Here is a 26790-nt window from a genome sequence, read left to right as displayed (position 1 = left end):
GGTGCATGTGGGGGCGAGGCAGGGGCATGGCCCGAGCACACTGCACCCTGCCCGTTCGGCCTGCCCACATGGGGCTGGGGCTGCCGCGCGTGAGCTCGAGCCGCTCGGGAGTGGGCGTGTCGGGCTGGGCTGCCCCGGGACAGTCCCAGAACCCAGAAGGCTTCAAGCTCCACATCTTTGGAGGAGGGGAGGAGCACAGGAGCTGGCTGGAGTGGAGGAGTTGGGGTGGGTTGCGGGGCCGGTTTAAGGCATGTGCACACAACAGGCCTGGTGGGTCCCAGTTCCAGCAGTCACATGATCCCAGCAAGATCCCCGGCTCCATGCTTCAAAGAAGAAATTCTCTAGCCCTTGTGACTGGGAAGAACGGGGTCTGGGGTAACCAAAGCAGTGACACTGCCTGGGTCTGCAGAGAGCCTGAACCTGTTGCTCTGTGAGGGGACAGCTGCCTCAAGCAATCTGAGGGGGCTTTTTATTGCCAGCCCCATTACTTCATCCTGCGAGCCTCACCCCAGCAGGGAGCTCTGCCTGGGGCAGGAGGGGCACAGTGCATCAGGTCCAGCACCTCCCCCTACCCCACCAAGCAGACACATCCTGGCTGCAGAGGTAAGTACTGGGACCCCCCACTGCCACCCTGCTTCTCTGGCGGAGGGGGTCCCTGCTGTCCCTTAGGCAGTCAGACTCACGATGTGGGGGGGGGAACCATAGGGGCTTATGATGTGATGTGCCAAGGGGCCAGCGTTGGCATCATCTGGCCCTAGTGAGTTGGGGGTGGGGAGGGCAGACCCGGGGGACCAGGTGCAGGACCGGGGGAGAGGGGGTGTCCCATCAGTCAGGGTGTAGGTTCTGTGTGAGCCTGGGGTGGCCCCCCAAAACAAAGTTCTCCAAAAAGATGGGGCTGCCCACACACCCCACCCCCGCAGCGCCCCCTGGTGGCGGCTGGGGTATCGCTCACCTGTGGACGGCTCGCCCGCTTCGGCTCTCCACGTCTCGATGATGAGGGAGAAGGTGCCCTGGAGCGGAGAGAGAGCAGAGAGCGTGAGGGGGTGGGGTGGAGAGGGGTGGCCCGGGACAGAGATGGGATGGTGGGATGGATGGGGGGGGGGGGAGCATGGGGCTAAGGAGGAGGAGCCTGGGGGGTGGGGGAGGAGAAGGTGCACAATAGGAGGAGAACTGGGGTGGGGGAAACAGAAGGCTGCCCTGGGGGCGCCTAACTGGGGGCATTGGGAGGAGAGGGATGCTGGGCATGTCTTACTTGGGGGAGGGGAACTTGAGGGGTGGGGGGGACGTAGGAGGAGAACTGGGGTTGGGGAAACAGAAGGCTGCCCTGGGGGCGCCTAACTGGGGGCATTGGGAGGAGAGGAATGCTGGGCATGTCTTACTTGGGGGAGGGGAATTTGAGGGGTGGGGGGCGTAGGAATAAAGTTATAAACTCAGAAGGGCCCATAGTGATCATCTAATCTGACCCCCCTGGACAGCACAGGCCAGAGACCTGCCCCAGAATAATTCCCTGTTAGCAAAACATCCTGTCGGCACTTTAAAACGGCCAGTGCTGGAGAATGCACCGCGCCTCTCAGTCAGTTGCTCCAGTGGTTAATTACCCTCCCTGTTAAAAACGAACGCCTTCTTTCCAGGCTGAATGCCTCCCGCGTCAACTCCCAGCCGTTGGGCCTTTCTCTGATAGGCTGAAGGGACCTTGATTAAATGTTTGTTCCCTGGGCAGGTGTCGATAGCCTGGGATCCAGTCACCAGCTCATCTTGCTAAACAGATCGAGCTCTGTGAGTCTCTCACTACCAGGCAGGTTTTCTAACCCCCTGATCATTCTCGAGACTCTTCTTTGACCCCTCTCCAATTCATCAACATCCTCCTTGAATGGTGGGCACCAGAACCGGACACAGGATCCCAGCAGCGGTCGCACCAGGGCCAAACATAGAGGGGAAAGAACCTCTCTGCTCCTACGTGAGAGTCCCCTGTTTATACAGCCCAGGATCGCATGAGCCCTTTTGGCCCGGGCGTCACACGGGGAGCTCCTGTTCCGCTGATTATCCACCACGACCTCCGGATCTTTTTCAGAATCACAGCGCGAGAGCCCCCCCAGCCTGTCAGTACGGCCAACAGACTTAGTGCCGAGGTGTCTCCATTGACATTTAGGTGTGTTTAAAAAAAACCAAACACCCCCACACACTGTTGGCTTGTGCCCAGTTTACCAAGCAACCCAGAATGGCTCCGAGTCACTGTAGAATTGCAGGGGGTGGGCTGTATTATGGGGGAAGAGTCCTGAGGGGAGACATTATAGGGGTGATGCTGGGGGAGAGGGATCCAAGGGATATATAATGGGAGTGCAATATAGTAATGGGGGGGGGGGGGGGATAATGGGGATGTATTATTAGGGAGGGAGCTGGGGAAGGCCGTGTGTTATTGGGGGAGGGGCTGGAGGAAGGGGGTGTATGAAAAAAAGAGTATCATGGGGCCTGTTGGGTGGGGGGTTGTGCTGACCAAGCAGCTGGCTAGGCTAGGCTGAGGGCTCCATCACGAGGCTCGGGCCCACCATCGCTTGAGCCCTGATCCCTCTGGGGACCCTCGACGCCGGGGGCGGGGCAAACTCAGGGGGTCACCAACCCAGCTCCCCAGAGGAGCTGCGACCAGGGGAATTTGGTGAGGGAGCATGAGAGGCAGACACACCTAACAAACAGACTCGAAACTTGGCCAAGAACACCCCCCCTCCCCAAAATCCCTGCTAGAGTAAAAATACCGCAGACAGGCATCCAGAGCAGACTGGGGGGCTCCCTGTTCATAGCACTGAACACAGCTTGTGCCGTGACCTGCTGCGTGGGCCGGGGGCCTTACGTGGGCATTCGGTGCCAGCAGCTCTTGGCTCTCAGAGACCGAGTGCGGGCTCTGGAGACCGGAGGAGCTGAGGGAGACAGAGGGGTACAGAGAGAAGACTTTTGGGGACACAGGAGAGCGGGTTCCACCCCATCTGACAGCCTCTGTGCTGCTGAGGAGGGGGGAAGTCTCCGGGAAGGAGATCATCAGGCTGGGGCGGAGGGAAACAATCCCATCATAGAAGATCAGGGTTGGAAGAGACCTCAGGAGGTCACCTAGTCCAATCCCCTGCTCAAAGCAGGACCAACCCCCAACTAAATCATGCCAGCCAAGGCTTCGTCATCGTTGGGACCCTCCTTCCGGGGGGGGCGAGGGATAGCTCAGTGGTTTGAGCATTGGCCTGCTAAACCCAGGGTTGTGAGTTCAATCCTTGAGGGGGCCATTTAGGAATCCAGGGCAAAAATTGGGGATCGGTCCTGCTTTGAGCAGGGGGTTGGACTAGATGACCTCCTGAGGTCCCTTCCAACCCTGATAGTCTATGATTCTATGATATCATGGTCTCCTCTCACACTGAGGCCCTCCCCTCGGGGGGGGGGGGGCAGTTATTAGGAAGAGACAGGTCATAGCGATGGGGGAGTCGATCAGTAGAAATATGGATACAGTAACATAAGAATGGCCATACTGGGTCAGATCAAAGGTCCATCTAGCCTAGTATCCAGTCTTGCTATAATGGCCAAGATCAACTGCCCCAGAGGGAATGAACAGAACAGGTCATCATCAGTTACCCTGTTGCTCATTCCCAGCTTCTGGCAAACAGAGCCCTAGGGACACCTTCCCTGCCCATCCTGGCTCATAGCCCTTGATGGACCTATCCCCCATGAACTTATCTAGTTCTTTTCTGAGCCCTGCTATAGTCTTGGCCTTCACAACATCCCCTGGCAAGGAGTTCCACAGGTTGTACATTGTATGAAAAAACGACTTCCTTTTGTTTGTTTTAATAGTTGGGTTTGTGATGACCGGGAGAACCGCCCAGTGAATTGCCTGCCAGGTGTGGAAGTTATGGATCTCTCAAGGTATCGACACAGACTTGTGTGTAGTGCTGGGGAGGAGCCAGTGGTCATGGTACATGTAGGTACCAGTGACATAGGGAAGGACAGGAGAGAGGTCCTGGAGGCCAAATTTAGGCTGCTGGGTAGGAGATTGAAGTCCAGGACCTCCATGGGAGCATTCCCTGAAACGCTCCCAGTTCCACACGCAGGGCCAGACAGACAGGCAGGACTGCAGGGTCTCAAGGCGTGGATGAGACGATGGTGTAGGGAGGAGGGACTTAGGTTGATTAGGAACTGGCAGTGCTTAACTTGTGCGAGGTCTGAGCCCCGGCACCTGTGGGCTTGGCAGTTCACAGCCCCGGCATCTCTGGGCTTGGTGCATCCGTTATGAATGTAAAAAAATTCCTTGAGTCCTGACGCCTCTTTCATTGCAAATTAAGCACTGGGAACTGGGGAACCTTTTGAGAAAGGCGACGCCTAGAGAGGAAGGATGGGCTCCACCCAAACCAAAACCGAACCCAATTGCTGGCATGTACAATGTAAAAGGTCGTAGGGAAGTTTTTATACTCAGGGCTGGGGGAAAGCCGACAGGTGCGGAGGATCACCCGGTTTGGGCAGAAACATCTCGTAGGGGAGGATCTATTAAAAGGGAGCTATATCCTAGTAAAGAAGTTACATCTGGTAACGTACAGTTAGGAGCTAGGGAAGTGCAGTCAGCAGTAAGAGAGTCCGGTTTAAATATAGCACATGAAGGCGAGTTTCGGATATCGACAAAATGGACAAGTGCTTATCTACAAATGCTAGAAGTGTAAATGCGAAGAGGGGTGAACCAGAGTGCCTGGTATTAAGTGAGGATATTAATATAATAGACATCATGGAAACGGGGTGGAACGAGGATAGTCAATGGGACAATAATACGAGGGTACAAAATATATCAGAAGGACCGAGCAGGTGGTGCTGGTGTGGGAACGGCCCTAGAAAATCAAAGAAAGTAAAATCTTAAATGAATCAAACTGTACCACAAACTCTGTGGATAGAAATTCCAGGCTTGACTAATAAGTGTCTAGCAGTAGGAATATCCTGCCGATCACCTGGCCAGGATGGTGACAGAGAGATTAGAGAGGCTACAAAGGCAGAAAACTCAATGATAATGCGGGACTTCAGCTATCCCCATATTGACTGGGTACATGTCAGCTCAGAGCGGGATGCGGAGATAAGATTTCTAGACACCATTAATGTCGGCTTCTTGGAGCAGCTAGCCCTGGAACTCACAAGGGAGGAGGCAATTCTTGATTTAGTCCAGGGTGGCACACAGGATCTGGTCCAAAGGGTGAATATGGCTGAACCGCTCGGTAAGAGTAACCACAATGTAATTAAATTTAGCAGCCTGGTAGAGGGGAAAATACCAACAAAATCCGCCATGGTAGCATTTAACTTCAAAAAAAAAAAAAAAAAAAAAGGAGAACGACACAAAATTGAGGAAATGAGTTAAACAGGAATTAAAAGGAACAGTCACAAGAGTGAAACGCCTGCAAGCTGCATGGAAACTATTTAAAAACACCATAATAGAGGCTCAAAACCTAATGTATACCTCCAAATAAAATAAAAAAAGCAAGAGGACCAAAAAAATGCCCCCGTAGCTAAACAGCAGAGTAAAAGAGGCGGTTGGAGGCAAAAAGGCATCCTTTAAAAATTGAAAGTCAAATCCTAGTGAGGAAAATAGAAAGGGACAAACTGTGGCAAGTCAAGTGTAAAAGTATAAGGCAGGCAGGCCAAGAAAGAACTTGAAGAGCACATAGCTAAGGACACAAAAACTAACAGCAAACATTTTTAAGTAGATCAGAAGCAGGAAGCCTGCTAAACGGTCATTGGGGCCACCGGACGCTCGAGGTGATCAAGGAGCACTTAAAGACGACGAGGCCGTTGCAGAGAAACTAAATTAATTCTGTGCATCGGTCTTCACTGCAGAGGATGCGAGGGAGATTCCCACGCCTGAGCCATTATTGTTAGGTGACAAATCTGAGAAACGGTCCCAGATGGAGGTGGCGATAGAGGAGGTTTCGGAACAAATAGATAAATTAAATGGTAATAAGTCACCAGGACCAGGTGGTATTCAGCCAAGAGTTCTGCCGTTTCACATCTGAGTTCCTTCAGAACTCCTAACCATGGTAGAAAACCTATCACTTAAATCAGTCTGTACCGGACAACTGGAGGGAAGCTAATGTAACACGGATTTAAAACAAAAAACGGCTCCAGAGGGGATCCTGGCAATTACACGCCTGTAAGCCTGACTTCAGTATCAGGTAGATTGGTTGAAACTAGAGTAAAGAACAGATTTATCAGACACACAGAAGAACACGCTACTTTGGGGAAGAGTTAACACAGCTTTTGTATCGGGAAATCATGCCTCACCAATCTATTAGAATTCTTTGAGGGGGTCAGTAAGTATGTGAACACAGGTGATCCAGTGGATATAATGTACTTGGACTTTCACAAAGCCTTTGACAAGGTCCCTCATCAAAGGCTCTTAAGCACGGGATAAGAGGGAAGGTCCTCTCCCGGGTTAAAAGACAGGAAACAAAGGGAAGGAATAAATTGTTTTCAGAATGGAGACATGTAAATAGAAGTGTCCTCCAGGGGTCGGTGCTGGGACCAGGGCTGTTCAACATATTCATAAATGACATGGAAAAAGGGATGAACAGTGAGGTGGCAAAATTTAAAGAGGATACAAAACTACTCAAGACAGTTAAGTCGAGAGCAGACTGCGAAGAGTTACAAAGGGACCACACAAAACTGGGTGACAAAATGGCAGATGAAATTCAATGTTGATAAATGCAAAGTAATGCACGTTGGAAAGCATGATCCCCAATATGCATATTCAATGAGGGGGTCTAAATTAGCTGTCACCACTCAAGAGAGAGACCTTGGAGTCACTGCAGATAGTTCTCCGAAATCATCCGCTCAATGTGCAGCGGCAGTGAGAAAAGTGAACACAGACTGTTAGGAACCATTAGGAAAAGGACAGAGAAGATGACAGAAAATATCACGTTGCCTCTATATAAAGCCACGGTACGCCCACACCCTGAATATGGGGTGCAGATCTGGTCGCTCCCATCTCAAAAACGATGTATTAGAAATGGGGAAAGGGCAGCGAAGGGCAACAAAAATGATGAGGGGGATGGAGCAGCTTCCATACGAGGGGAGAATTTCAAACCTGGGATGGTTCAGCTTGGAAAAGAGACGCCTGCGGGGGGACATGACGGAGGGCTATAACATTATGACTGGGGTGGAGAAAGTGACGAGGGAAAGTGTTATTCACCCCTTCATGTCACACAAGAACTAGGGGTCACCCAGTGAAATTAATGGGCAGCAGGTTTAAAACAAACAGGAAGTACTTCGTCACCCAGCACACAGTCAACCTGTGGAACTCCCTGCCAGGGGATGTTGTGAAGGCTGAGAGTTTAAAAAAAAAAAAAAATTAGGTAAGTTGCTGGAGGACAGGTCCATCAATGGCTATTGGCCAAAAGGACCAGGGATGCAACCCCATGCTCCAGGTCCCTGAACTTCCAACTGCCAGAAGGTGGGACTGGACGATGGGGGATGGATCACTCGATGATTGCCCTGGTTGTGTTCACTCCCTTTAAACATCTGGCACTTGCTGCTGTCAGAAGACAGGATACTGAGCCCGATGGACCATTGGGCTGACCCAGTCTGGCCTTTCTCATGTTCTTGTTGGCCGCGGGGGAGGAGGGGGTGGAAGAGGTGGGAGTTGAATGGGGATGAATAACTGGGAAGAGGGGACGTTTAATGGGACTGAATTATTAGGGGGAGGGGATTATAACAGGGTGTACTATGGGGAAGGGCCCTGGATGAGGAGGTATACAATGGAGGTGTATTACTGGGGTAGGGGGTGTATAATGGGGGTTATTGTGGGGTGCTGGGGGTGTATTACTGGGGGGGAGGGGTGTAATATGGGGGGAGGGCACTGTGGGGCGGCTCTCACCGGCCACTTGAAGTGGAAGGGCACGCGGATGGGCGCGCTGGTGGCCACAGCGTTGCGGTCGGCAGGGACCATGTCGCTCAGGGCGGCCCCGAAGGTGCAGGGGGGCTCGGGGGACACGACAGCCTGGGCGTGCTTGAGGCAGACGCGGAAGAAAAGGCAGCAGGGGCTGGTGCCGGGGCACAGGCTGGGGGCGCTGCTGCGGAACCGGTGCACCTGGAGCTCAAACACCCCAGCCGGCTGGGCCTGCGGGACAAGGGGGGGGGGGGGGGTTAGCATGGGACCCTGCCCGTCTCCTCCTGCAGATCCCCCCCACCCCACAGCTGGATCCTCCCCGCACACTGCTCCCCACCCCAGAGATCCCCCCACCCCACAGCCTGCGTTCCCAGCACGTATCCCCACCCCACAGCCCAACCCTCCGGCATGCAGCCTCCACCCCACAGATCCCCCAACCCACAGCCCGTGCCCCCTGAGCGCACTGCCCCTCCCCCAAAGATCCCCCAGCCCGTGCCCCCTGAGCGCACTGCCCCCTCCCCCAAAGATCCCCCAGCCCGTGCCCCCTGAGCGCACTGCCCCCTCCCCCAAAGATCCCCCAGCCCACAGTCCCCCACAGCCCACTGTCCCATCCACCCAGAGATCCTCCCAGCTCAGAGATTGTGCCCCCAAGACCCTTGTCCCTCCCTGGGGTGAAATCCCCCCATGGCACCTCCAAGCCCCCTGGCCTCCCCTCCATAGTTTGCACCCCCCCCCCAACTAAAAGCCTTTGCCTCCCAGGGCAGAGACCCTGCCCCCCCCCCCCCACACACACACACACGTTGCCTCTCACAGCCCAGGGCTCATCTCCCCTCTCCAGAGAAATTGCCACCTTTTCCCCAGGGGCAAACTCCCCCCACTCCAACCCTGCCACTGCCCCCCCCCAGGGCAAAAGTGTCCTGGGAACCATGTAACCCCCCCTCCCCCAGGAGCACCACCGCCGCCTGGACTATGCAACCCCCTCGGGACACCCAGCCCCCTGGGTCCTGCACCCCCACTGCCCCCAGGGCATAGTTTATCCCCCCCCCGCAGCCTGGAACCGCCCCCTTCCCCCCGATGTTCCCTTCATGAACTCCCCACCCCGCGACAAGGGTCCCCCCTCCCCACCAGAGAGGGGTTGCCCCTGGGCAACCCCCCCGCCGCCGCCCCCTCACACGTCCCAGGAAACAGCCCCCGCCCCGGGCCTCCCCGAAAGAGGGACCCCCTTTTCCCCAGACCCTCCACAGTGCCTGAACCCTTCTGGGGTCCTGCCAGCCCTCCCTGCGAGCGGGGACCCCCGGGGTGAGCCCGAGTCACCTGACCCCTCCCCGATCCCCCCAGGTCAGAGCGGGGGCTGGTGGCGAGGTCCCGAGCCGCCAGCTCTGCCAGGAGCGCGGAGCTCCTGGGCACTGCAAAGCGCTCACCCCCCACCGAGAAGTCCCCCCCACAAGCGCGGCCCCCCTGGAGAGATCCCGGTTCCCCGCCCCAGCGCGCGGCCCCCCTGGAGAGGTCCCGGTTCCCCGCCCCAGCGCGCAGCCCCCCCTTGGAGAGGTCCCGGGTCCCCGCCCCAGCGCGCAGCCCCCCCTTGGAGAGGTCCCGGTTCCCCGCCCCAGCGCGCAGCCCCCCCTTGGAGAGGTCCCTGTGTCCGCGCCCGGCAGGGCACGGAGCTCTCGGAGAAAGGTCCCGATTCCTCCCCCGCCCGCGACACGTTCCTCTTGGAGCCGACTCCCCCAGCCACACACTCAACTCAGCAACCCCCCTTCCCAACTCCCCACCTCCTGCCCAGGGCGCAGCCCCCCGTGGAGCGGTCACCGACCCCGCCCCCCCCGGTGCAAACCCCTTGGAGAGATCACGGTCGTCACCCCCACCCCATGGCGTGCACAGCCCCCTCCCCCCCTTCGAACGGTCCAGATCCCCACTCCTTGTGCCCCTGCGCGCAGCCCCCCTTGGGGAGATCCCACCCCCCCATACTGCCCCTGCCCTGCGCGGCTGCCCCCTTGGGGAGATCCCGCGCCCCCCCCCACATTCTGCCCCTGCCCTGCGCGGCTGCCCCCTTGGGGAGATCCCGCGCCCCCCCCCACATTCTGCCCCTGCCCTGCGCGGCTGCCCCCTTGGGGAGATCCCGCGCCCCCCCCCCCCCCACATTCTGCCCCTGCCCTGCGCGGCTGCCCCCTTGGGGAGATCCCGCGCCCCCCCCCCCACATTCTGCCCCTGCCCTGCGCGGCTGCCCCCTTGGGGAGATCCCGCGCCCCCCCCCCCCATTCTGCCCCTGCCCTGCGCGGCTGCCCCCTTGGGGAGATCCCGCGCCCCCCCCCCCATTCTGCCCCTGCCCTGCGCGGCTGCCCCCTTGGGGAGATCCCGCGCCCCCCCCCCCCCATTCTGCCCCTGCCCTGCGCGGCTGCCCCCTTGGGGAGATCCCGCGGCCCCCCCCCCATTCTGCCCCTGCCCTGCGCGGCTGCCCCCATGGGGAGATCCCGCCCGCCCCTGCCCTGCGCGCTGCCCCCCGGGGAGGTCCCCCTGAGCCCGGCGTCACTCACCAGCTGCGCGCAGAGCAGGGCCAGGAAGCCGGCGAGGAGCAGGGTCGCCATGGGGCGAGGAGGCGGGTGGCCCTGGGGGGCGAAGTCCCTGAAGCAGCAGCTTAGTCCAAGGGGGAGCGCGCCGGGAGCCGGTGCGCCCTGGGCAGGGCTCGGTGCGCGCCGGAGAAGGCCGCGGGAGGTGGGGGTCGCGGGTGCCCGCCCGGCGGAGCCCAGAGCCGGCGGAGGGAGGCTGGAGGAGCCCGCCGAGGCTGCGGGGAAGGCAGAGCGGAGCGCACGGAGAACGAAGCGGCCGCCTGCGCCTCCGGCTCTTTTAAACCCCGGCCCTGCCTGGTGTCGGGTTGCCTGGCCCGGCTGCACCCGCCCCCTTCGCTCCCCCTCCCCTTCCCACCGGCAGGGGCAACCCCCCCCCAGCGGAGCGAGCGAGTGACTAGGGCGGAGCCCACCCCCAGCAGCCGGGCTGGCCCGGGGCCCCTGCAGCCTCTCGGGCTCGTGGGTTCTGGGACTTTCCCTCCAGCCCCACGCCTGACCCTCCCCTGGGTTGGTACCTACTGGGCAGGGCGGCAGAGCACCTCACTGGCAGGAGATGCCTCTGCCCCAGGGCCCACGGCTCCGTGCCACTCGCCTGGCCCTTTGGCAGGCCTGCTTGGGCCGCGGAGCAACCTCCTGGGGCCGCCGGGCCAGGTGGGAAGAGAGGCAGCCGCTGAAAGCTGGGAGCTCGGGCTATGGGGCACCCAACTGGTGACACCCTGAGCTGGAATGGCCCCGGCTGGATCAGAGAAGAGGCCCATCTGGCAGGGTATCAGGCCTCCCCGGCGAGCAACAGAGGCAACGGAGGAAGGCGTAAGACCCCCGCCATGGCAGCTGTGGGATAATCAAGCTCACTCTGAGTTAGAAAGGGGCTGAAATCCTGGGGCAGGAGGCTGGATCTCTCTGCAAAGACGGGTGCTAACATCTCAGAGAGCCTAAAGCTAGGGGACCCTTAGCTCACCTAGTCTGGCCTCCTGCTGAGCTCCCCGCCGTTTCACCTGCATCCCCCTTCATTGAGCCCAATGACTTTAGGTAGAGACCAGGAGAGAGCCAGGTGCTATCAATGGCAGGGAATTAATTAGATGAGGCCAGCCTGGGAAATCTGCAGCCCATGCTGCAGGGAAAGGAGGAACCTCCCCTGTCAGAAGACAGGATACTGAGCCCGATGGACCATTGGGTTGACCCAGTCTGGCCGTTCTCATGTTCTTGTTGGCCACCGGGGGGGCCCAACGTCAACTATTAGGACCCTGACTATTCTTGTTATCCACAGAAACGATTCATCCCTTTTTTGACTCTTACATTCTTGGCCTCTGCACCTTCCAGTGGCCGGGATTTCCACAGGCTAATGCACCTTGTGTGAAAAAGCCATTTCCCGTTCCTGGTTTTGAATCCCCCCCCACTTTTTCAATTTCAGCGCCTGTCTCCTTGTCCTTGTGTGATGAGATGAGGGTGCAGAGGTTCCGGATTTCCGTTCTCTCTCTCCCAGGCCCCGCGGGTTAGAGATTTATCATGTCTCCTCTTCGCAGCTCCTTTCTACAGGAACAATCCTGGGTCTTTTTCAATCTCCCTTCGTAGGAGTTTTTCCAGGCCCCTGATCATTCCCGGTGGCCCTCTCTGAACCCACATGAGTTCTGTGCTCTCCTTTGGGAGTGATACAGGATCCAGACAAGGCCACAGGGTTGCTTCATATAATGGTATTAGAACATTGTCCATCCTATTCTCCCCTTCCCCAATTCCTTATGAATCCAAAGACCTATCAAAGGTGCCAAGTACCCCCAGCCCCAGTGGACATCAGCAGGAACTGGGAGTGTGGCCAGCGCGTCTGAAAGATCAGGCAATAAAAATGTACAGCACCTGACACAATGCAGGCCTGGTTCCTGACTGGGGCACCTGGGAGTTACTGTAATACACCTGATAGCAATAAAAATGGACAGCGCCTGGCACAATGGGAGCCTGGTTCCTGACTGGGGCTCCTAGGCACTGTAATAAAATAATAATAATTAATAATTCGGGCACCCAAAACCACCAACCACTTTGGAAAATGTTCTGCCCCTGGGAACCAGGAAGCCTCGGCTCTGTTCTCAGTCCTCCCAGTGATATTTTTTAAGCCTCATTTTATCACTTTCCAGCCCATATTTGGTAAAATATAATCTCCCCACGTCCTCCCCTCCCCCCCCCCCACAAAAATCCTGTCCTCACCTGTATTTTGTAATGCCTCCCTTAGATCTTAGGAGGGTCCTGGGGGTGGATCAGGGAAATAGCCATGTTGAATTCCTGCCAGGGTCTCCTCATGCAGCACAGCGCCACCAGTGAGTTCCTAAAAGGCATCAGAATGAGTACAATACACGCCTGTCATTATCTCTGTTATTGCATCCAAAATAATCTATGTTAAAAGAACGCCAAGATCCTCCAAAATTAGGACATGCTAGAGTTAAGGATGCCCGAACAACCTTAATTCATACCCTTGGAGATCTGCATTATGAGAAAGGCTTTACTTAAATGATCTCATGCTGTTCCCTCCCCGCCCACACCCATTCAGTGCACTGGATGGACAGGGCTCACTGAACGGGCAGCTAGAAAGTAGTTCTTTTGATCCTTACCATTCAGCATGTGGCCCCCATATTTATGGTGCTTGATCCTAAACCTGCCCTGAATACAGAATTATTCATTTCCTCCTGGGCTTTTTTTCTGGGTCTTTCCAAACACTAATTAATTTACCTTAACACCACCCCTGTGTGCATTATTAGCCCTGGTTTACACACAGGGAACAGAAGCACAGGGTGTTGGGAACAGCTGGGCGACTGGGAGGCAGGAATCCTGGGTTCTATTTCTGGCTCTAGGATCAGAGTGGGGCCTAGTGGCTAGAGCAGGGCAGGCTCAGAGTCAGGACTCCTGGATTCTATTCCCAGCTCTGCAACTGGCTTCCCTTGTTGACGCAAGTGAGTCACATGCCAGCTCCATGCCTCAGTTTCCCCATCTAAACAGCCGGGGTAAGGACACCGCCCCGCCCGGCGAGCGTTCGCCCAGCGCCATGCAATCTAATCCTTATTAGGAATGGACGGCCGCGAAGCACTTGGAAAAGAAACCGCTCCCCTCCCGGTTACGTGAGCCAGGTGTGAACCGCAACTGGTTTCCACTGGAACCAGTTTGCTGCGTGCAGGGAGGGAGCCCAGGATCTGCCCGCTCCCCAATCCTCAACCCTCCTGTTTAATCAGCCCCACTCCTGCCATGACACAAGCCACAGACCATCTATGAACTGCAGCCCATCTTAGTCTTTGTGGCGTCTGACCTGCCGGCTTTTATAGGACCCTGGGAGGCGTGGGGAGAGCCAGCTTAACCCCTTAGCCCTCCCCTCCCTTCTTCTTCAGCCCCTCCAGCATTTCCTTGGTCTCAGGCCCTCCGGCCCAGCTTTGTGGAGCTCTGCAGAAGGGGTGGCCTGTACCAGCAGTGGGGATGCGTCAGCTGTATGCTAATCCGCAGCACCTGCCTTATTGCTTAAACACAAGCCCTCCCCGGGCCACTTTCCCTTTAAAGTCCCAGGGAAAAGCCGCCCTTCCAGGCGGGTTTGGGGTCGTTTTAACGCAGCAACAGCTGTTAAAAAAAAAAACCCGCAACATCGCTTCCCCCTCCCGGGGCCTGAGCAGCAGAGAAAGCCAGAGGGGCCCTGCCCTAGCGGCCTAGGCTGCAAACTCTACCAGGCTGGAAGTTTTTGGCGGGGGTGCGTTTATTTCACAGGTGCCGGCCCGGCACCCCGGCAACGTTAGAGGGCTGCAGGACCCGTAATCAGCAGCTTTCCCCTGCGCTCCGGGAGCCCCTGGGCGTGGAAATCGGAGCCCGGCTCCCGAGCAGTTGCAGCTCGGTTTAGTCCAGCTCCCGGTTGCAAGGAGATGTTTTTATTTGGGGAGAGCTGGGGGCGGGGGGTGAGTTCCTAAGCTCGCTTGGTTGTCACCTCCCTGGCCCCAGCCAGCTTTGTGCTGAGCAATGCGCTCCATTGTCCCGCAGCTGGCCGAAGAATTAGCCTCCGGGCTGCGGCGGTGGCTTCTGCTAGGCACCTACCATCTGCCTGCCCACCCCCAGCCGCGGCGAGCCTAATTCAAGCAGCCGCTGGGCCGGCCGTACCCCCATCCCCTTCTCATGCTCCCCTGGCCCCCCTCGGGCATCTCCACTCTGTGCCCCCTTTTAACTAGCAAGCACTGGGGGGCCAAGATCAAGCTGGGCCCTGCTATCTCCTTTCTCCTCCCCACGCTCCAAGGGCCGGCTGGGTAAAGGTATTTAGGTGCCCGAAGGCTGCGTTGCCTGGTGGATACAGCACTGGACTAGCCTCGGCCAGCTCTGCCCTTGGCCTGCGCGGGGTGACCTCGGGCCAGTCAGTCCGTGCCTCAGTTTCCCCAGCTGTAAAACAGGGTTAATCAAAGCCATGTCCTGCCGGAAGGGACCTTGGGAGGTCATCGCATGCAGCCCCCTGTGCTGAGACCAAGTAGCCCTAGCCCAGCGCTGACAGGGGTTTGTCCAGCTGTTCTTAGAAACCCTCAGTGACGGGGATCCCACAACCTCCGTGGGACACCTGTTCCAGAGCTTCACTCCCCGGAGAGTTAGAAAGTTTGTCCTGATATCTCACCTCAATCTCCCTCGCTGCAGATTAAACCCTCCTGCCTTCAGCAGACATGGAGAACAGCTGATCCCCGTCCTCTCCGTAACAAGCCTTAAAGTAGCTGACGACTGTTCTCAGATCCCCGCTCAGTCAGCGTTTCCCCAGACTAAACATCCCCAGTTTTTTTAACCTCTCCCCCTTGGGCAGGTTCTCTAGACCTTTGATCCCTGGACTCTCTCCAATTTAGCCTAACCTGCGGTGCCCCCACCTGGACCCCAGACACCAGCTGAGGCCTCCCAGCTGATACCGATCTCCCCTTTAAAATCCACCCTGATGCCTCCTCCCCTGGTGCCGCTTTGTCCCGGATATGGATAAAACCAACCCTGGGGCCGTCTCCTCCTTGCCCGGGTTTGGGCTCCTTCCCTAGAGGGAATCTGTCCCCTCGGCGCCATCAATCCGGGGTGGGCTGGGAGGGCAAAAGTTTGGGCAAGGAGGGAGTTTGCATTTTTGAGGCTATGCAGCTGTGTCCTTTCCCCCCTCACCACCCTCAAGGCCTGATGGGTGGGGCCAGCCACCTGGCCACCGGTGGGTTTAGGGCAGACCTTGCAGCAGGTTGTCAAGGTTGATTCTAATGGGGAGTGGGCAGGGAGGGGGAAGGAGGCCTCGGAGGTGCCCAGCTCCCACCGCAGCCTGTGCAGGAAGGGGGCGGCCCCTCTCGGGGTCACGGCCCCTGACTTCGGTAAGAAACCAAACCAACGGAGCAGGAGGGGCTGGGATCTGTCCCAAGAGCTTGGAGCGTCCCAAGGGGCCAAGTAGCCCAGTGATTCCTGGCTCACCAAACCCCTCCATCCCGTGGCTGGGCTTCCTCGTGGAGATCTATGTCTCCTCCTGCTCCCCAGCCGCCCAGGAGCCCCTCGACAGTGACAGGAATGAAACAGCTTCCTCGCAGTGTTAAAAAGCCTTGGATTTCTTTCAGCAGCGGGGAGAGGCAGGCAGCGCGGGCACGGCCGGCGTGCTGGGGCCATTTCCTTTTGGAATCTAAATGGTGTTAATTACATCATCAGATACAGCTCCCCACCCCCACCCTGTGCCCCCCAAACCCCGATCAGATTCCCACTCTGCAGCCCCCCGTGCTCCCCAAACCCCAATCGCATCCCCACTATGCAGCCCCCCAGTGCACCCCCTAACCTCCTGCACCAACACTTGGAAATTCTCCCGGCTGCAAAGGCCAAGGATGGAGCAGGGTGTTTTAAGTTCTGGATGGGCTTTGAGCCCCACTTCTAGGGAAATCGTGGGCGGCAGCGGGGTTGTGGGGGAGCAGATTTACGACAGAGAATGCTGGGGGGGGGTGTGTGTGTGTGTGTGTGTGTGTGTAGGCACAGACCATGTCGTGATCAGAAGGGAGACTGGCTTTGGCCTCCTTTGGCCCAGCTCCTGGGAGCTTTTACACACGTGCCATCCTTTCCTGCTGGGGATCGGGCCCCATTGTCTTCAATAGAGAGACGCCCATTGACACCAGCTGGGATCTGTCCCATTGACTCCAATGGGGTGACCGACGCCCATTGACATGCTGGGGATCTGGCCCCATTGACTCCAACGGAGCTATGGCCCATTGACACCCGCCGGGGGCCCGGCCCCATGGACTCCAGTGGAACAAAATTGATTTCCATCACCAGTAAAAATGCGCCAATTATTTTTGGAGGCTTGGGCCCATCCGTCCCTAGCGCTGCGTTTGAAACGGACCCTCCCCACGGCCGTGGGGCCTCCCGAGGCTAATGGGTTTCCCAGGAGCCTCCGTTTGGCGGGCCGAGGTGTCGGAGCGTCCCGCAGGCAGCAGGGAAGGTGCGAGAACCAGCAGGGGCTGCACCGTCCTGCCTGTGCCCGCTGGGTGTGAACGGCAGCCCTCCGAGCCCAGCCCCCAGCCCCCTGGGAAGCACAGCTGAATGGGAGACACACTTTTTCACACCTGGACACATGGACCTGTTGTCTCGGGAAACCCTCGCTGGGGTCCACCCCTGACCCCCCGCCCCATCCCATTCGCCTGCCGCAGCCGGGTAACACCCCGCAGCATGTCACGCTGGGGTTCGAAAAGTCACACCTGGCTGGGCCTGCAGGGAGGCTGGGGGCCAAAGGCCAATCTCACGCTTCAGGCCTTGGAGTTAATTACACCCCGCGGGAGCCGGGGAGGGCAGGAATGGCTCCGGGAGTTCCCCTGCTTTAACCGGGACCCAAACTGGGACTGGAAGGGGCTGATTCAGAGAGAGGAAGAGAACGTGTGAACGAACCCATGTGGGATCTGGCCCCATTGACTCCAATGGAGCGACACCCATTGACACCAGCCCCAGATCTGGCCCGAGAGCATATAAATATCCACAGAGCAGCTTGTGGCTTGGAGCCCCTGGCTAGGGGGCGATGGACGACTGCCCGGCTGGCGGAAACCTGACCAACTTGCCTTGAACTCCCCCTGGCCATTCAGCGTGTGTTTAGACACTGCAGGGGGACCCGTAGCCCCACCAGCCTACCAGGGGGCACAGGCCCAGCTGGGACATGCAGGTGCGGGGGCCAGAATGGCGGGGGGCTGCACCGTGCGCCCTCACTGTGGCCAGCCTACTCCCAGGGGTCCCTGGCACCTTTCCCCCTCCCTGTGCCCCCAGCAACCGGCTCCGCGGACGATCGTTCTATTCATCTGGGCCCTGGGAAAGCAGCCAGCGCTGGCCTCATGAAAGACCCCGACGCCGGGGATTGTGTACAAACATTCCAGCGGCAGCAGGAGACCCCTTGAGAGAAGTCAAAACATTGCCAGGGCGAGGGGGCTAATCAGCGGGTATTTGAGAGGCAGGCCGGGGAGAGAGCGAGCTGCCATCTACAGCGACGACACCACCCACCAATGCATGCCAAGCGCCGTCCCAGCTACTCTCACCTCTGGGCACAGTGGAGACCAGGCGCTGAGCTGCTGGTGTCTGTACGGGGGCTTTGAACCACAGCAGAGAAAGGCAGGACGTGGGGGAAGCAGCTCCTTGGGGTTGTTACCGCGCGGGCTGGATTGAACCGGAACTTGTGCCAGGGAACAAAACCCATCCACAGTATCCGGCTTTCCGGGCAAATTCTCACCCGGGGGGTCAGCACGGTTCTGTCAGCACCAGTGCAGTGAGTCCGATGGGCGCCAGCCGGGCTCTGGCCCTAAACGAGAAGTCAGGGGAACTTCTAAACTGAATCTTCTTAGCAAAAAATGATTGAAATTAAGCAGAGTTTCCTACCTTCCAGAGACAATTCCTGTCTGCAGGCAGGTGTCACGATATCAGCGGCTTGTTGGGGCAGGTTCCATCTTTCTGTGCCGGGGCCCAGGGCTGTGACCGGGGCTCCTCGGTGCGTCTGTGATCCAGATGATAAATGCCCCTTATTTGGGACATAACAGGAGTAAATCAGCTCAAGAGCCACGCTGCTTCAAGCTCTTACTGTTCGGTGTGTTATTGTAGCAGCTAGAAGGCACGGCTGAGATCAGGGACACAGAGTGAGAAACAGGGCTAGGGCTGAAGTTACAGGTGAGCAATTATTTTGTGCATTATGGTAGAGATCGGGGCCCTGTTGCGCCAGGCGCTGCACAGACAGCGCAAGAGGCAGCCCTGGCCCCAGCGAGCTCTGAGTCGAATGGGTTATTCTGCCCATTTTACAGATGGGGAAACTGAGGCCCGGGGGGGGGAAGTGACTCGCCCAAGGCCACACACGCGGCCTGTGGCAAAGAAAAGCATTGAACCCAGGTGTCCTGCGGCCCCACCGACACCTTACTCACCCCTCTCCCCAAGATCACGAAGCTCAGATGACCCGCAACAGCGGAAAAAACCTCCCCAAAGAGGAAACCAGCCAGATGGGCCCAATTTACCGGTGCCGATCGATTTCCTGGGAACACGGGGGGGGGGGCGACTGTGCTGTGGAGCAGAAGCAAAGACAAGGGATTGTAGGGCCAGCCTGTACATGGTCATCAAACAACACTGCATCACCCGACAGCCCCCGCGGCTGGCACTGGCCGAGCGGTGGCATTTCCTGCCATTCACGATGGCCTCCTGGGGAAAGCAGGGTCCAAGCCACTCGCTTTGTTTGCCCATCTCCCATTGCAAGGCCCTTCCAGGGGAAAGGCTCCTTTGAATTGCTAGGTCATTACTGCTCGGGGGTCCCGGTGGATGGGGCTCATCCCCTTTTCTTCCCATCTCCCCCACCCCCATCACTTTTGCAACCGGGGCGGTCGACTCCGGGGGGCGGGGCTCACTGCAGCAGCTCCACCCAGTTGCAGCCCCTCCCGGCTCTGCCCTGGGAGCTGTGGATTCGCCAGGCCAAGCTGGCGGAGAACTTTTCCCTCCCCTCCCTGCCAACGCCGGTGGGCCCGGCTGACTCAGTGGGGAACCGGCCCCGTGAACTGTCCAGCCCTCCCTGCCAATAGACTAAGCCCAGAAGGGGCCACTGAATGGCCAGATTGGATCAGCACCGATGCACCAGAGGCAGGTGCAAGAAATCTGCATTGCACTGCTATAGCAGAGCAGACTGGCCTCCCGGCTTGGATGATCCCTGGCAATTGGCCTCCCTTCAGCAAGAGACGGCACGGGAGGATTCAAACGTCTGAAATCCCTCCAGCTCGCACCTTCCCCCCTCATTCGTGGGTGCGACTCCCTTCCACCTCAGCGCTGCAAAGAGCCTCAAAGGTATTTAGGGGATCCCGGGATGCATCCACAGGGGAATCTCACATAGGAGGCAGTGAGGTTATTTCCCTTCTGTGTTTGGCCCTGGTGTGACAGCTGCTGGGATCCCATGTCCGGTTCTGGTGCCCACCATTCCAGGAGGAAATTGATAAATTGGAGCAGAGTCAGAGAAGAGCCCCGAGAATGATCAATGGGTTAGAAAACCTGCCGGATAGTTAGAGACACAAGGAGCTTGATGGATTTAGCTGATCGAAGAGAAGGTGAAGGTGTGACTTGATCCCAGGCTATAAGAACCTACGTGGAAAACCCATATTTAATAATGGGCTCTCCCATCTATAAACCTCGCTCCCATTGAAATCGGATCCTCAATACCCGTATGGATCTGAGCCCACACTGAGGACTCGCTCTCATGCGTGCGGTACCGTGCCTAGCACAGAGCCAGGCGGTGGGGGTGCAGCCTGGCTCTCAGAGGCCCTTTTCCAGCAAGACACCGGGCTACAACTCATACAGCCCAGGGCCAGTCCATGCCCGGGACAGCAGGCCAGGGGCGAAGTAATGTCAAAGGTTCAGGAAGCCAGTTCATATATCCGCAGCAAACAGGAAGCAATGAGGCAAGACCTTGGCTGGCCCGGGACAGGGGCCCTGGAAACGGAAAAGAATATAATATAAACCAGCTGCCCCATGAGAGCTGGGCCATGCTAGCCGCAGGTTAACACACTGATCCACCAGAGCCCCTGGCTCTCAAAGCAACAGACCAACATGAAATCAGGGAGTCACGCTCCCTGTCCCCTGGGACGGAGATGGGGGAGAGAAAGGAAAGCGTAGAGGTTAAAGCAGGAGGCAGACCTAAGGGTCAGGACTCCTGGGTTCTATTCCCTGCCCTGGGAGGGGAGTGGGGTCTTGTGATTCGAGCAGGGGAGGGTGGGAGTCAGGACTCCTGAGTTCTATTCCCAGCTCTGGGAGAGGAGTGGGGGGCAGGGTCTAGTGATCAGAGCAAAAGAGCAGTGGACTCTGGCTTCTAGTCTATACGATCTATACCCAGTGACCCCCATTACCACAGTGTCTGGGCACCTAATGCTCTTGGGTGTATTTGTCCCCGCCCTGGAGGTTTGGAAGTATCACCATCCCCGAGCACACAGGTGGGGAACAGAAACCCACAGAGGCTAAGAGACTTGCCCCAGGGAGGCTACAGGAGAGCCCAAAAGTTGAACCCAGGGCTCCCCCGGCCCCCGGGCCATCATTCTCTCAGTGGCGCTACTTGGATAACCCTGGGCCAGGCCCAGCCCTGTGCCTCAGTTTCCCCTCTAGATAGAGTCCCTACCCCAAAGAGCTCACAGGGTCTCTCACTGTGTCTGTGCAGCACCCGGCGCAACGAGGCCCTGATCTCGCCTGGGAGAAGGGGGGGAAGGGACGACCCCCACTCCCTAGTGCAGAGAGTCTCCCATTGCAGCCAGCAGGGGAAGCAGGGGGTGGGCGCCTCTGTTCAGCCTGGATGGGGGGGGGGGCAACCGCCTCACGGGCTCTATTGACATCAGCACCAATTGGGAGGTTTCCTGCCTCCCTCCCCCTTTGCAAGCTGACCTGACGGCAGACGCGGAACAATCCCACTCAGACCACAGCTTGTGTACCCCCTTCAAACATGCAGCCCAGCCTGGGGCCCTGATCCCTGGAGCGCTGCAGGGAAGCGGGGAGAAATTAAGAGGCTGATTCCTATGCCCCCGTTGTCCCCACCGCGGGAATGTTTCCCACTAACACGTGCGAGGGGCACGAAGGACAAGCTGGAGGGGCAGGGAAAGGCCTTGTAATTGCTCAGCGGAGTCTCAGCTTTCACTCAATAAAAGCAGCCGGTCTCAGGCTCTCAGGGCTGCCGACGTGACCCAGTCTCTGCAGACTAGACAGCCTGGGACAAATGCTCTGGGGGGGTGTGCCCCAAATGTAATGGGTGCAGCGCTGCTGCCTGAGTTTGCAGAGAGCCTGAGCCAGTTGCTGGGAGGGGAGCTCCACCCCCTTGTGCCAACTCCAGAGGCCCAGGAAAAGACTTTAAATGCCAACGTTGTTAACTCTTTCACTGCTGCTCAAAGCCTGTATGATAGGAGAGGGAGGGGTTTGTTACGAAGCCCCGCAGTCCCTCGGAGTAAGTGCTCGTTTCAGGGAGGGGTGTAGCAACACGTGGGGCTAAAACGGGGGTGGGGGTGGGGGTGGGACAGTTGGTTCAGTTTCCCCGCCCGTGGTGGATTTCAGCTTTCAAATGTGCTTGACCCCACTGCGGTTCGGTACCTTCCCCTCCTTACACCTGTCATCAGTCCAAAGTGCCCCGATACCCCGCAGGGCGCCCCGCTCTACCCAGGGCATGGCCCCGGCCCAGTCCGAGGAAGATACTACATGGGAGAGTGGGGACTACCCGTCTCCCCCCGACCGAGGGGCTCTCCCCCACAGCAGGCCAGGACAGGCAGAAACACCCTGGCTGGCCCAGCTGTTCCCGCTGCTGAGAAGCCAGGGCTGGGCCGGTCTGTCTTCGGGCCTCAATGGAAGGGGGGAGCTGGCCCTTTGCCGCCTCCTTCGCTACTCGGTAGCGTCTACAGAGACGGGAAGCTTGGATGATGCTTTCGCTGCACCTAGAGCCACACACAAGCCTCTTAGTTCAACTTTCACAAGCTGCCGAGGCTCTTACCTGACCCCCCAACGGCCACAGTCGTGGAGCAGCTGAAGTCTTCCCTTTATTATTTGTATTGCTGTTGCGCCCAGGAGCCCCCGGCATGGACCCAGCCCCCAGCGCGTCAGGTGCTGTACATTTGTAATGCTATTCAATTTATGACGGTAGCATCTAGGCACCCCAGTGTGAAAGGCACTGTACATTTTTAATGCTATTAGGTATATCATAGCAGCACCTAGGAGTCCCAGTCATGCACCCGGAGCCCAGTGTCCCAGGGGCTGTACAAACACAGACCAGAAAGGTAGCCCCTGCCCCAAAGAGCCGACGAGCTAAATATAAGACAAGAGGTGGAGACAGACTGACAGACAGACAGATGGGAGAGCACAAGGGAATGCCACCCCCATCCCCTAGCTCTGTGCATCTGCAGATCTCAAAGCATTTTCCAAAGGATGAAATGTCTCATTTTACAGGTGGGGAAACCAAGGCATGGAGGCGAGAGGGGACCTGGCGAAGGTGACACAGCAGCAAAGCTGCAAACAGAACAGGGCAGTCTTGACCGACAGTCCCCCAGCCCTGACCGCCAGTCCCCTAGCCCATGCTACCTCCTTGCGGAGCCTCAGACAGCTCCGTCAGACTATTGCTAACAGCACCGAGAGCAGAGGTCAGGGATTGATGGCGGCGAAAGCCTTCTAAGACACGCTGGAAGTAGCCAAAAGGGAGAATCATAAAAAAAAAAGAAACAAGAAATTCCATATGAAATTAACAAGCAATCCCCAAACATTTAACAGGCTAAATATTTGCAACTAAGATACCCCAACGGCCTTAACTCTGCCCCCGTAGAGCTGCTGGCCTCCAACCTTCCCTTCCTAAAGCAGGGAGAACGGAGGATGGGCATGTAAATACATGGCAAGGGAGTCAAGTGTGAGGCTCATTCCCATGAGACCTGGCTGCAGGGAAACCCAGGCTGCTGGCAGCATCCAGCCATTTACGTCTCACCTTTCCAAGACAGCTGCCGGGGGACAGCTTAGGGCTGGCATCCAGAGGCGCTGGCCCCGCACTGCTCCAATGGATGCTCATAGGAGCGGCAGGCTGAAAAGGAAGGCCCCCTAAATGAGCGAACATGAAGGCATCAAAAGGAGCAGCAGGGCAGCCCAGTGCTGTGGGCAGCAGGAGACGTGGGTTCTATCCCCAGCTCTGAGCTGCTGCAAGTCCTGTCTCCACTCTGTGCCTCGGTTTCCCCTCACACCTCGGCTACTTAGACTAAGCTCTTTGGGACAGGGATTTTCTCTCTCTAGATGTCTGTAAAGGAGAGGTGGCCCCTATCCTGGTGGGGTGTGTGTGAAGCGCCTGGCACAATGGGGGCCGTGATCTCAGTCGGGGGTGGTGCAGTGCCTGGTACGACGGGGCCCCCGATCTGGGGTGAGCCTTGTAGGTGCTATCGGGAGGGCTGCTGGTCACACGGGGCACTGGTGGGTGCCACTCTTTCCTGGCCCAGCCAGAGGTGGTTGCCTTCCCCCCGCTGCTCCTATCTCCACCCCGCCAGCCGATTCACACCCTCCTGCCCTGCTCACGTGGCCGCCTGGCCCGGGGCCCGTCCCACTGCATGAATGGCCAAGCGCTGAGATCATGTGAACCTGGGGGCTGGCGCTTTTCCCTTGCTCTGAGCCCCGGTGCCCGGAACCCGCTTCCTTCCTGCCCTCCTGCTGGGAGGGATGAGGCGGCTCCTTGCACTAATCGTGGGCGCGATCCCAAACCCTTTCGGCACTGTGGCCTTATGGGGCAGCAGGACCCACGTGCCAGGGGCTCCCTGCCGGCCAGAGCTCAGTTGAAGCACCCCAGGTAATCCAGGCCCCCAGACAGCAGCACCTCAACTGCTGAGAAGCGGCTGCTCCAGGGGGAGAGTAACACAGAGCTGGCAGGGCTTAGCGGCCCTGGCAAATGTCACCCCCGGGCTCTACACCCAGCAGCATCCTAAGCCCCCGTGAGAGGCAGGAAAGGAAGAGGAATGGGGGAGCCACGGGGGCAAGCAAGTTGCTTGGCTGTACCCCAGCCGCGGCGAAGCGTGGCCCAGTGGGCGGGGCACTTAGGTGGAGCCCAGGATGCCTGGGTCCTATTAGCGGCGTGCTGGCCGAGCATGGGCAAGTCACGCACCTGCTCCGTGCCTCGGTCTCCCCTCCTGCCCTTTGTCTGGTTATGCTGGAAGCGCTTTCGGGAAGGGATCACCTGGGCAGCGCCTGCCACGGATAGCATGCGGCCTGGCAGCGGCACCCGTCCCACTGGGCAAACGCCCGGAGTTCAGCGGCCCAGCTCGATTTCTAATTAGTCAATTGATTTTTTTTTTGGGGGGGGGGGGTGTCCAGGTCCATGACCCCCCTTTTCACCCCACATGGGTGGGGGTGGGGGGGGTATTGGTCCGTGCTGCCTAGGCGCTACTGTAAACATCTACACCAAGTCCCAACCAGCTCTCCGGCCAGATCTGAGAAGCGGGTTCTCGCCTGCGGAACGGCCTTAGAGCAGCCGGGCACGAGCTAAAGTGTGCGGAGTGAACCGGCTCCCGGCTGGTTCCCCCCCCCCCCCCCCCCGCAGCTAGGGGGGGCTGGGCTGCAGGAAGCAGTGTGAGAGGCGCAGTAGGGGGTGCTCTCCCCTCGCCCTGAGAGCTCACCCCAGTACACCAACACAGGGCTGGGGGGCGTGGGGCTGCAGGGGAGATTTCAGCAGAACGGCTCGCACTGGTGAAGATTTACTACATCTCCTCCTCCCTTCGTTAAAGAGGGAGAAAGCTCGTAGTCCCTCCCTCAAGCATCCAAGGAACCCTCCAGCAGAACCAGAGTTGATCTTCTGGCTACTTCCAATCCCATCCTCCTTCCCCTGACACAACCGGAACAGGGATCTCCCCAAGGGCCCGAAAGGAGTTGGATTGTCGTGGGATCTGGGCACCTCCCTGTCCGCTGGCCACCCCCAGCCCCCATTTCTACCTGGGAAGCTGAGGCTGCCAGGGATTTGAATGCAGGGATCCATTCCTGGGATGCGGAAGAGATCAGCTGATGGCACGAGCCGAAGGGCAGGCTGGAGTAACCAAAACTTTACTCCCTCTATCTCCTACAGATGCATCTGCTTCCTCCTTCCACCCTGGAGAAGGGGGAGAAAAAAGCCCCAAACAAACAGCCCAAACTTGTTCAGCATCCCCCCCCCCAGGGGCGGCTTTTCTAAATACAGCACCTCCGAGAGAACCAGGCGGCTTTACAGGCCCGTGTCCTGTTTATGTTCAAAACAACTCAGTTGCTTATCTACACCACCCCCATCCCCAATCCCTCCCCAGCAGCCCCTGCCAAGGCAGGATGACTGGTTGCGCCTGCCTAACTGTTTGTTTTGTTGGCTGGAGGCAAGTGTGGGAAAAGATCTAGGCTCAGTTCCTGACGGGAAGTGCCTTTTATTTCTTCTTATTCTTTCTATGAAGAATGAGGAAACAACAACAACAACAAAAAAACGGCAAGGGGAGATCACGGGCTGAATTAACGAACCCTTGCTGAGGGAAACAGGACAGCTGAGTCATGGGGGAGGGCAAGGGGGCTGTGTTAATAGGGCGGCGGGGGGCAAAGGCATGCAGGGAGAGATGGCTCATCACAGCTCACCCACTCCTTTGGGCTAAGCAGTGGAAACAAGAGGTGAATGTTACATTCAACCCCTAAATTATGTTAATCCCGTTAACAAACGGGATGGGACAAAGTGGGGAGGCGAGGAAATTATTCTGACGGATGAATAAAATATCAATCGACTTCCCAGCTGCACCAGCAGATTGAGTCGGTGGGCTGGTAAATTTCACTCTGGTGCAGTACCGAGGTCTGACCCTGGGCTGCTGAAAGCCAGTTACCTTCCAGGCGTCCGTGTGATGCCAGCAGGTACCATGCAGTAATCTCAGTTCTAGCCGGCAGAGCCCGCCCGAACTGGAATCAGAGTGAACCAATCCCACCAGATTAAGGAAACGCTGTGTCTGCTCATCCCATTCTGTTTACTTTCCTGTTTACATCCATCCTTGGTCTTGGGATAGGAACTAGGACCCGTTTTTCTGAATCAAAACAGGAACCCTCCTCTTCCAGCCGCTTCCACAACTGCAATTTTAACCTGCATCAGGCAACTCTAGTGCACAGGGATTCACCACACTTGGAACTGTCCTTTCCCATCTGTTTCCTTTAAAAAAATACACAAGTCCCCATCCCAAGCGATGACGGACTCTAAACACAGGAGGCTGTCAGTCGCTTCCGGTCATTTCCTTCCAACTTCAGGAAGGGATCATAAAAAAACCAAGGATCTCACTTAAAAATTCAAACACATGCTTTTTTGGCTCCAAATCTACGGTGGGTTTATTATTGTCGTTAGAAGCCCCTTGGCGTTTATACTTTACAATG

General features: G+C 57.7%; 1 protein-coding gene across 2 annotated transcripts in view; it reads right to left on the bottom strand.

Annotated features, from left to right (window-relative positions):
• Positions 1 to 10751, bottom strand: part of DLL3 (delta like canonical Notch ligand 3) — a 260953-nt gene extending 250202 nt beyond the window's left edge. Inside the window, exons 1-3 of one of the 2 annotated variants that reach the window (XM_043534749.1) lie at positions 10423 to 10751; positions 7877 to 8119; positions 953 to 1010 (exon numbers count right to left, since the gene is read on the bottom strand). In XM_043534749.1, coding sequence (XP_043390684.1) covers positions 953 to 1010; positions 7877 to 8119; positions 10423 to 10473 — 352 coding nt within the window. In that variant the 5' untranslated portion in view covers positions 10474 to 10751. The remainder of the gene's footprint in view (positions 1 to 952; positions 1011 to 7876; positions 8120 to 10422) is intronic. The other variant, XM_037884704.2, reaches the window with a different exon arrangement.
• Positions 10752 to 26790: the final 16039 nt, after the last annotated feature.

This window comes from Chelonia mydas, chromosome 23, assembly GCF_015237465.2.
Source record: "Chelonia mydas isolate rCheMyd1 chromosome 23, rCheMyd1.pri.v2, whole genome shotgun sequence".
Classification (NCBI taxonomy): Eukaryota; Metazoa; Chordata; order Testudines; family Cheloniidae; genus Chelonia; species Chelonia mydas.
The sequence above is the reverse complement of the archived record's forward strand: the minus strand, read 5'-3'. Positions and strand labels throughout refer to the sequence as shown.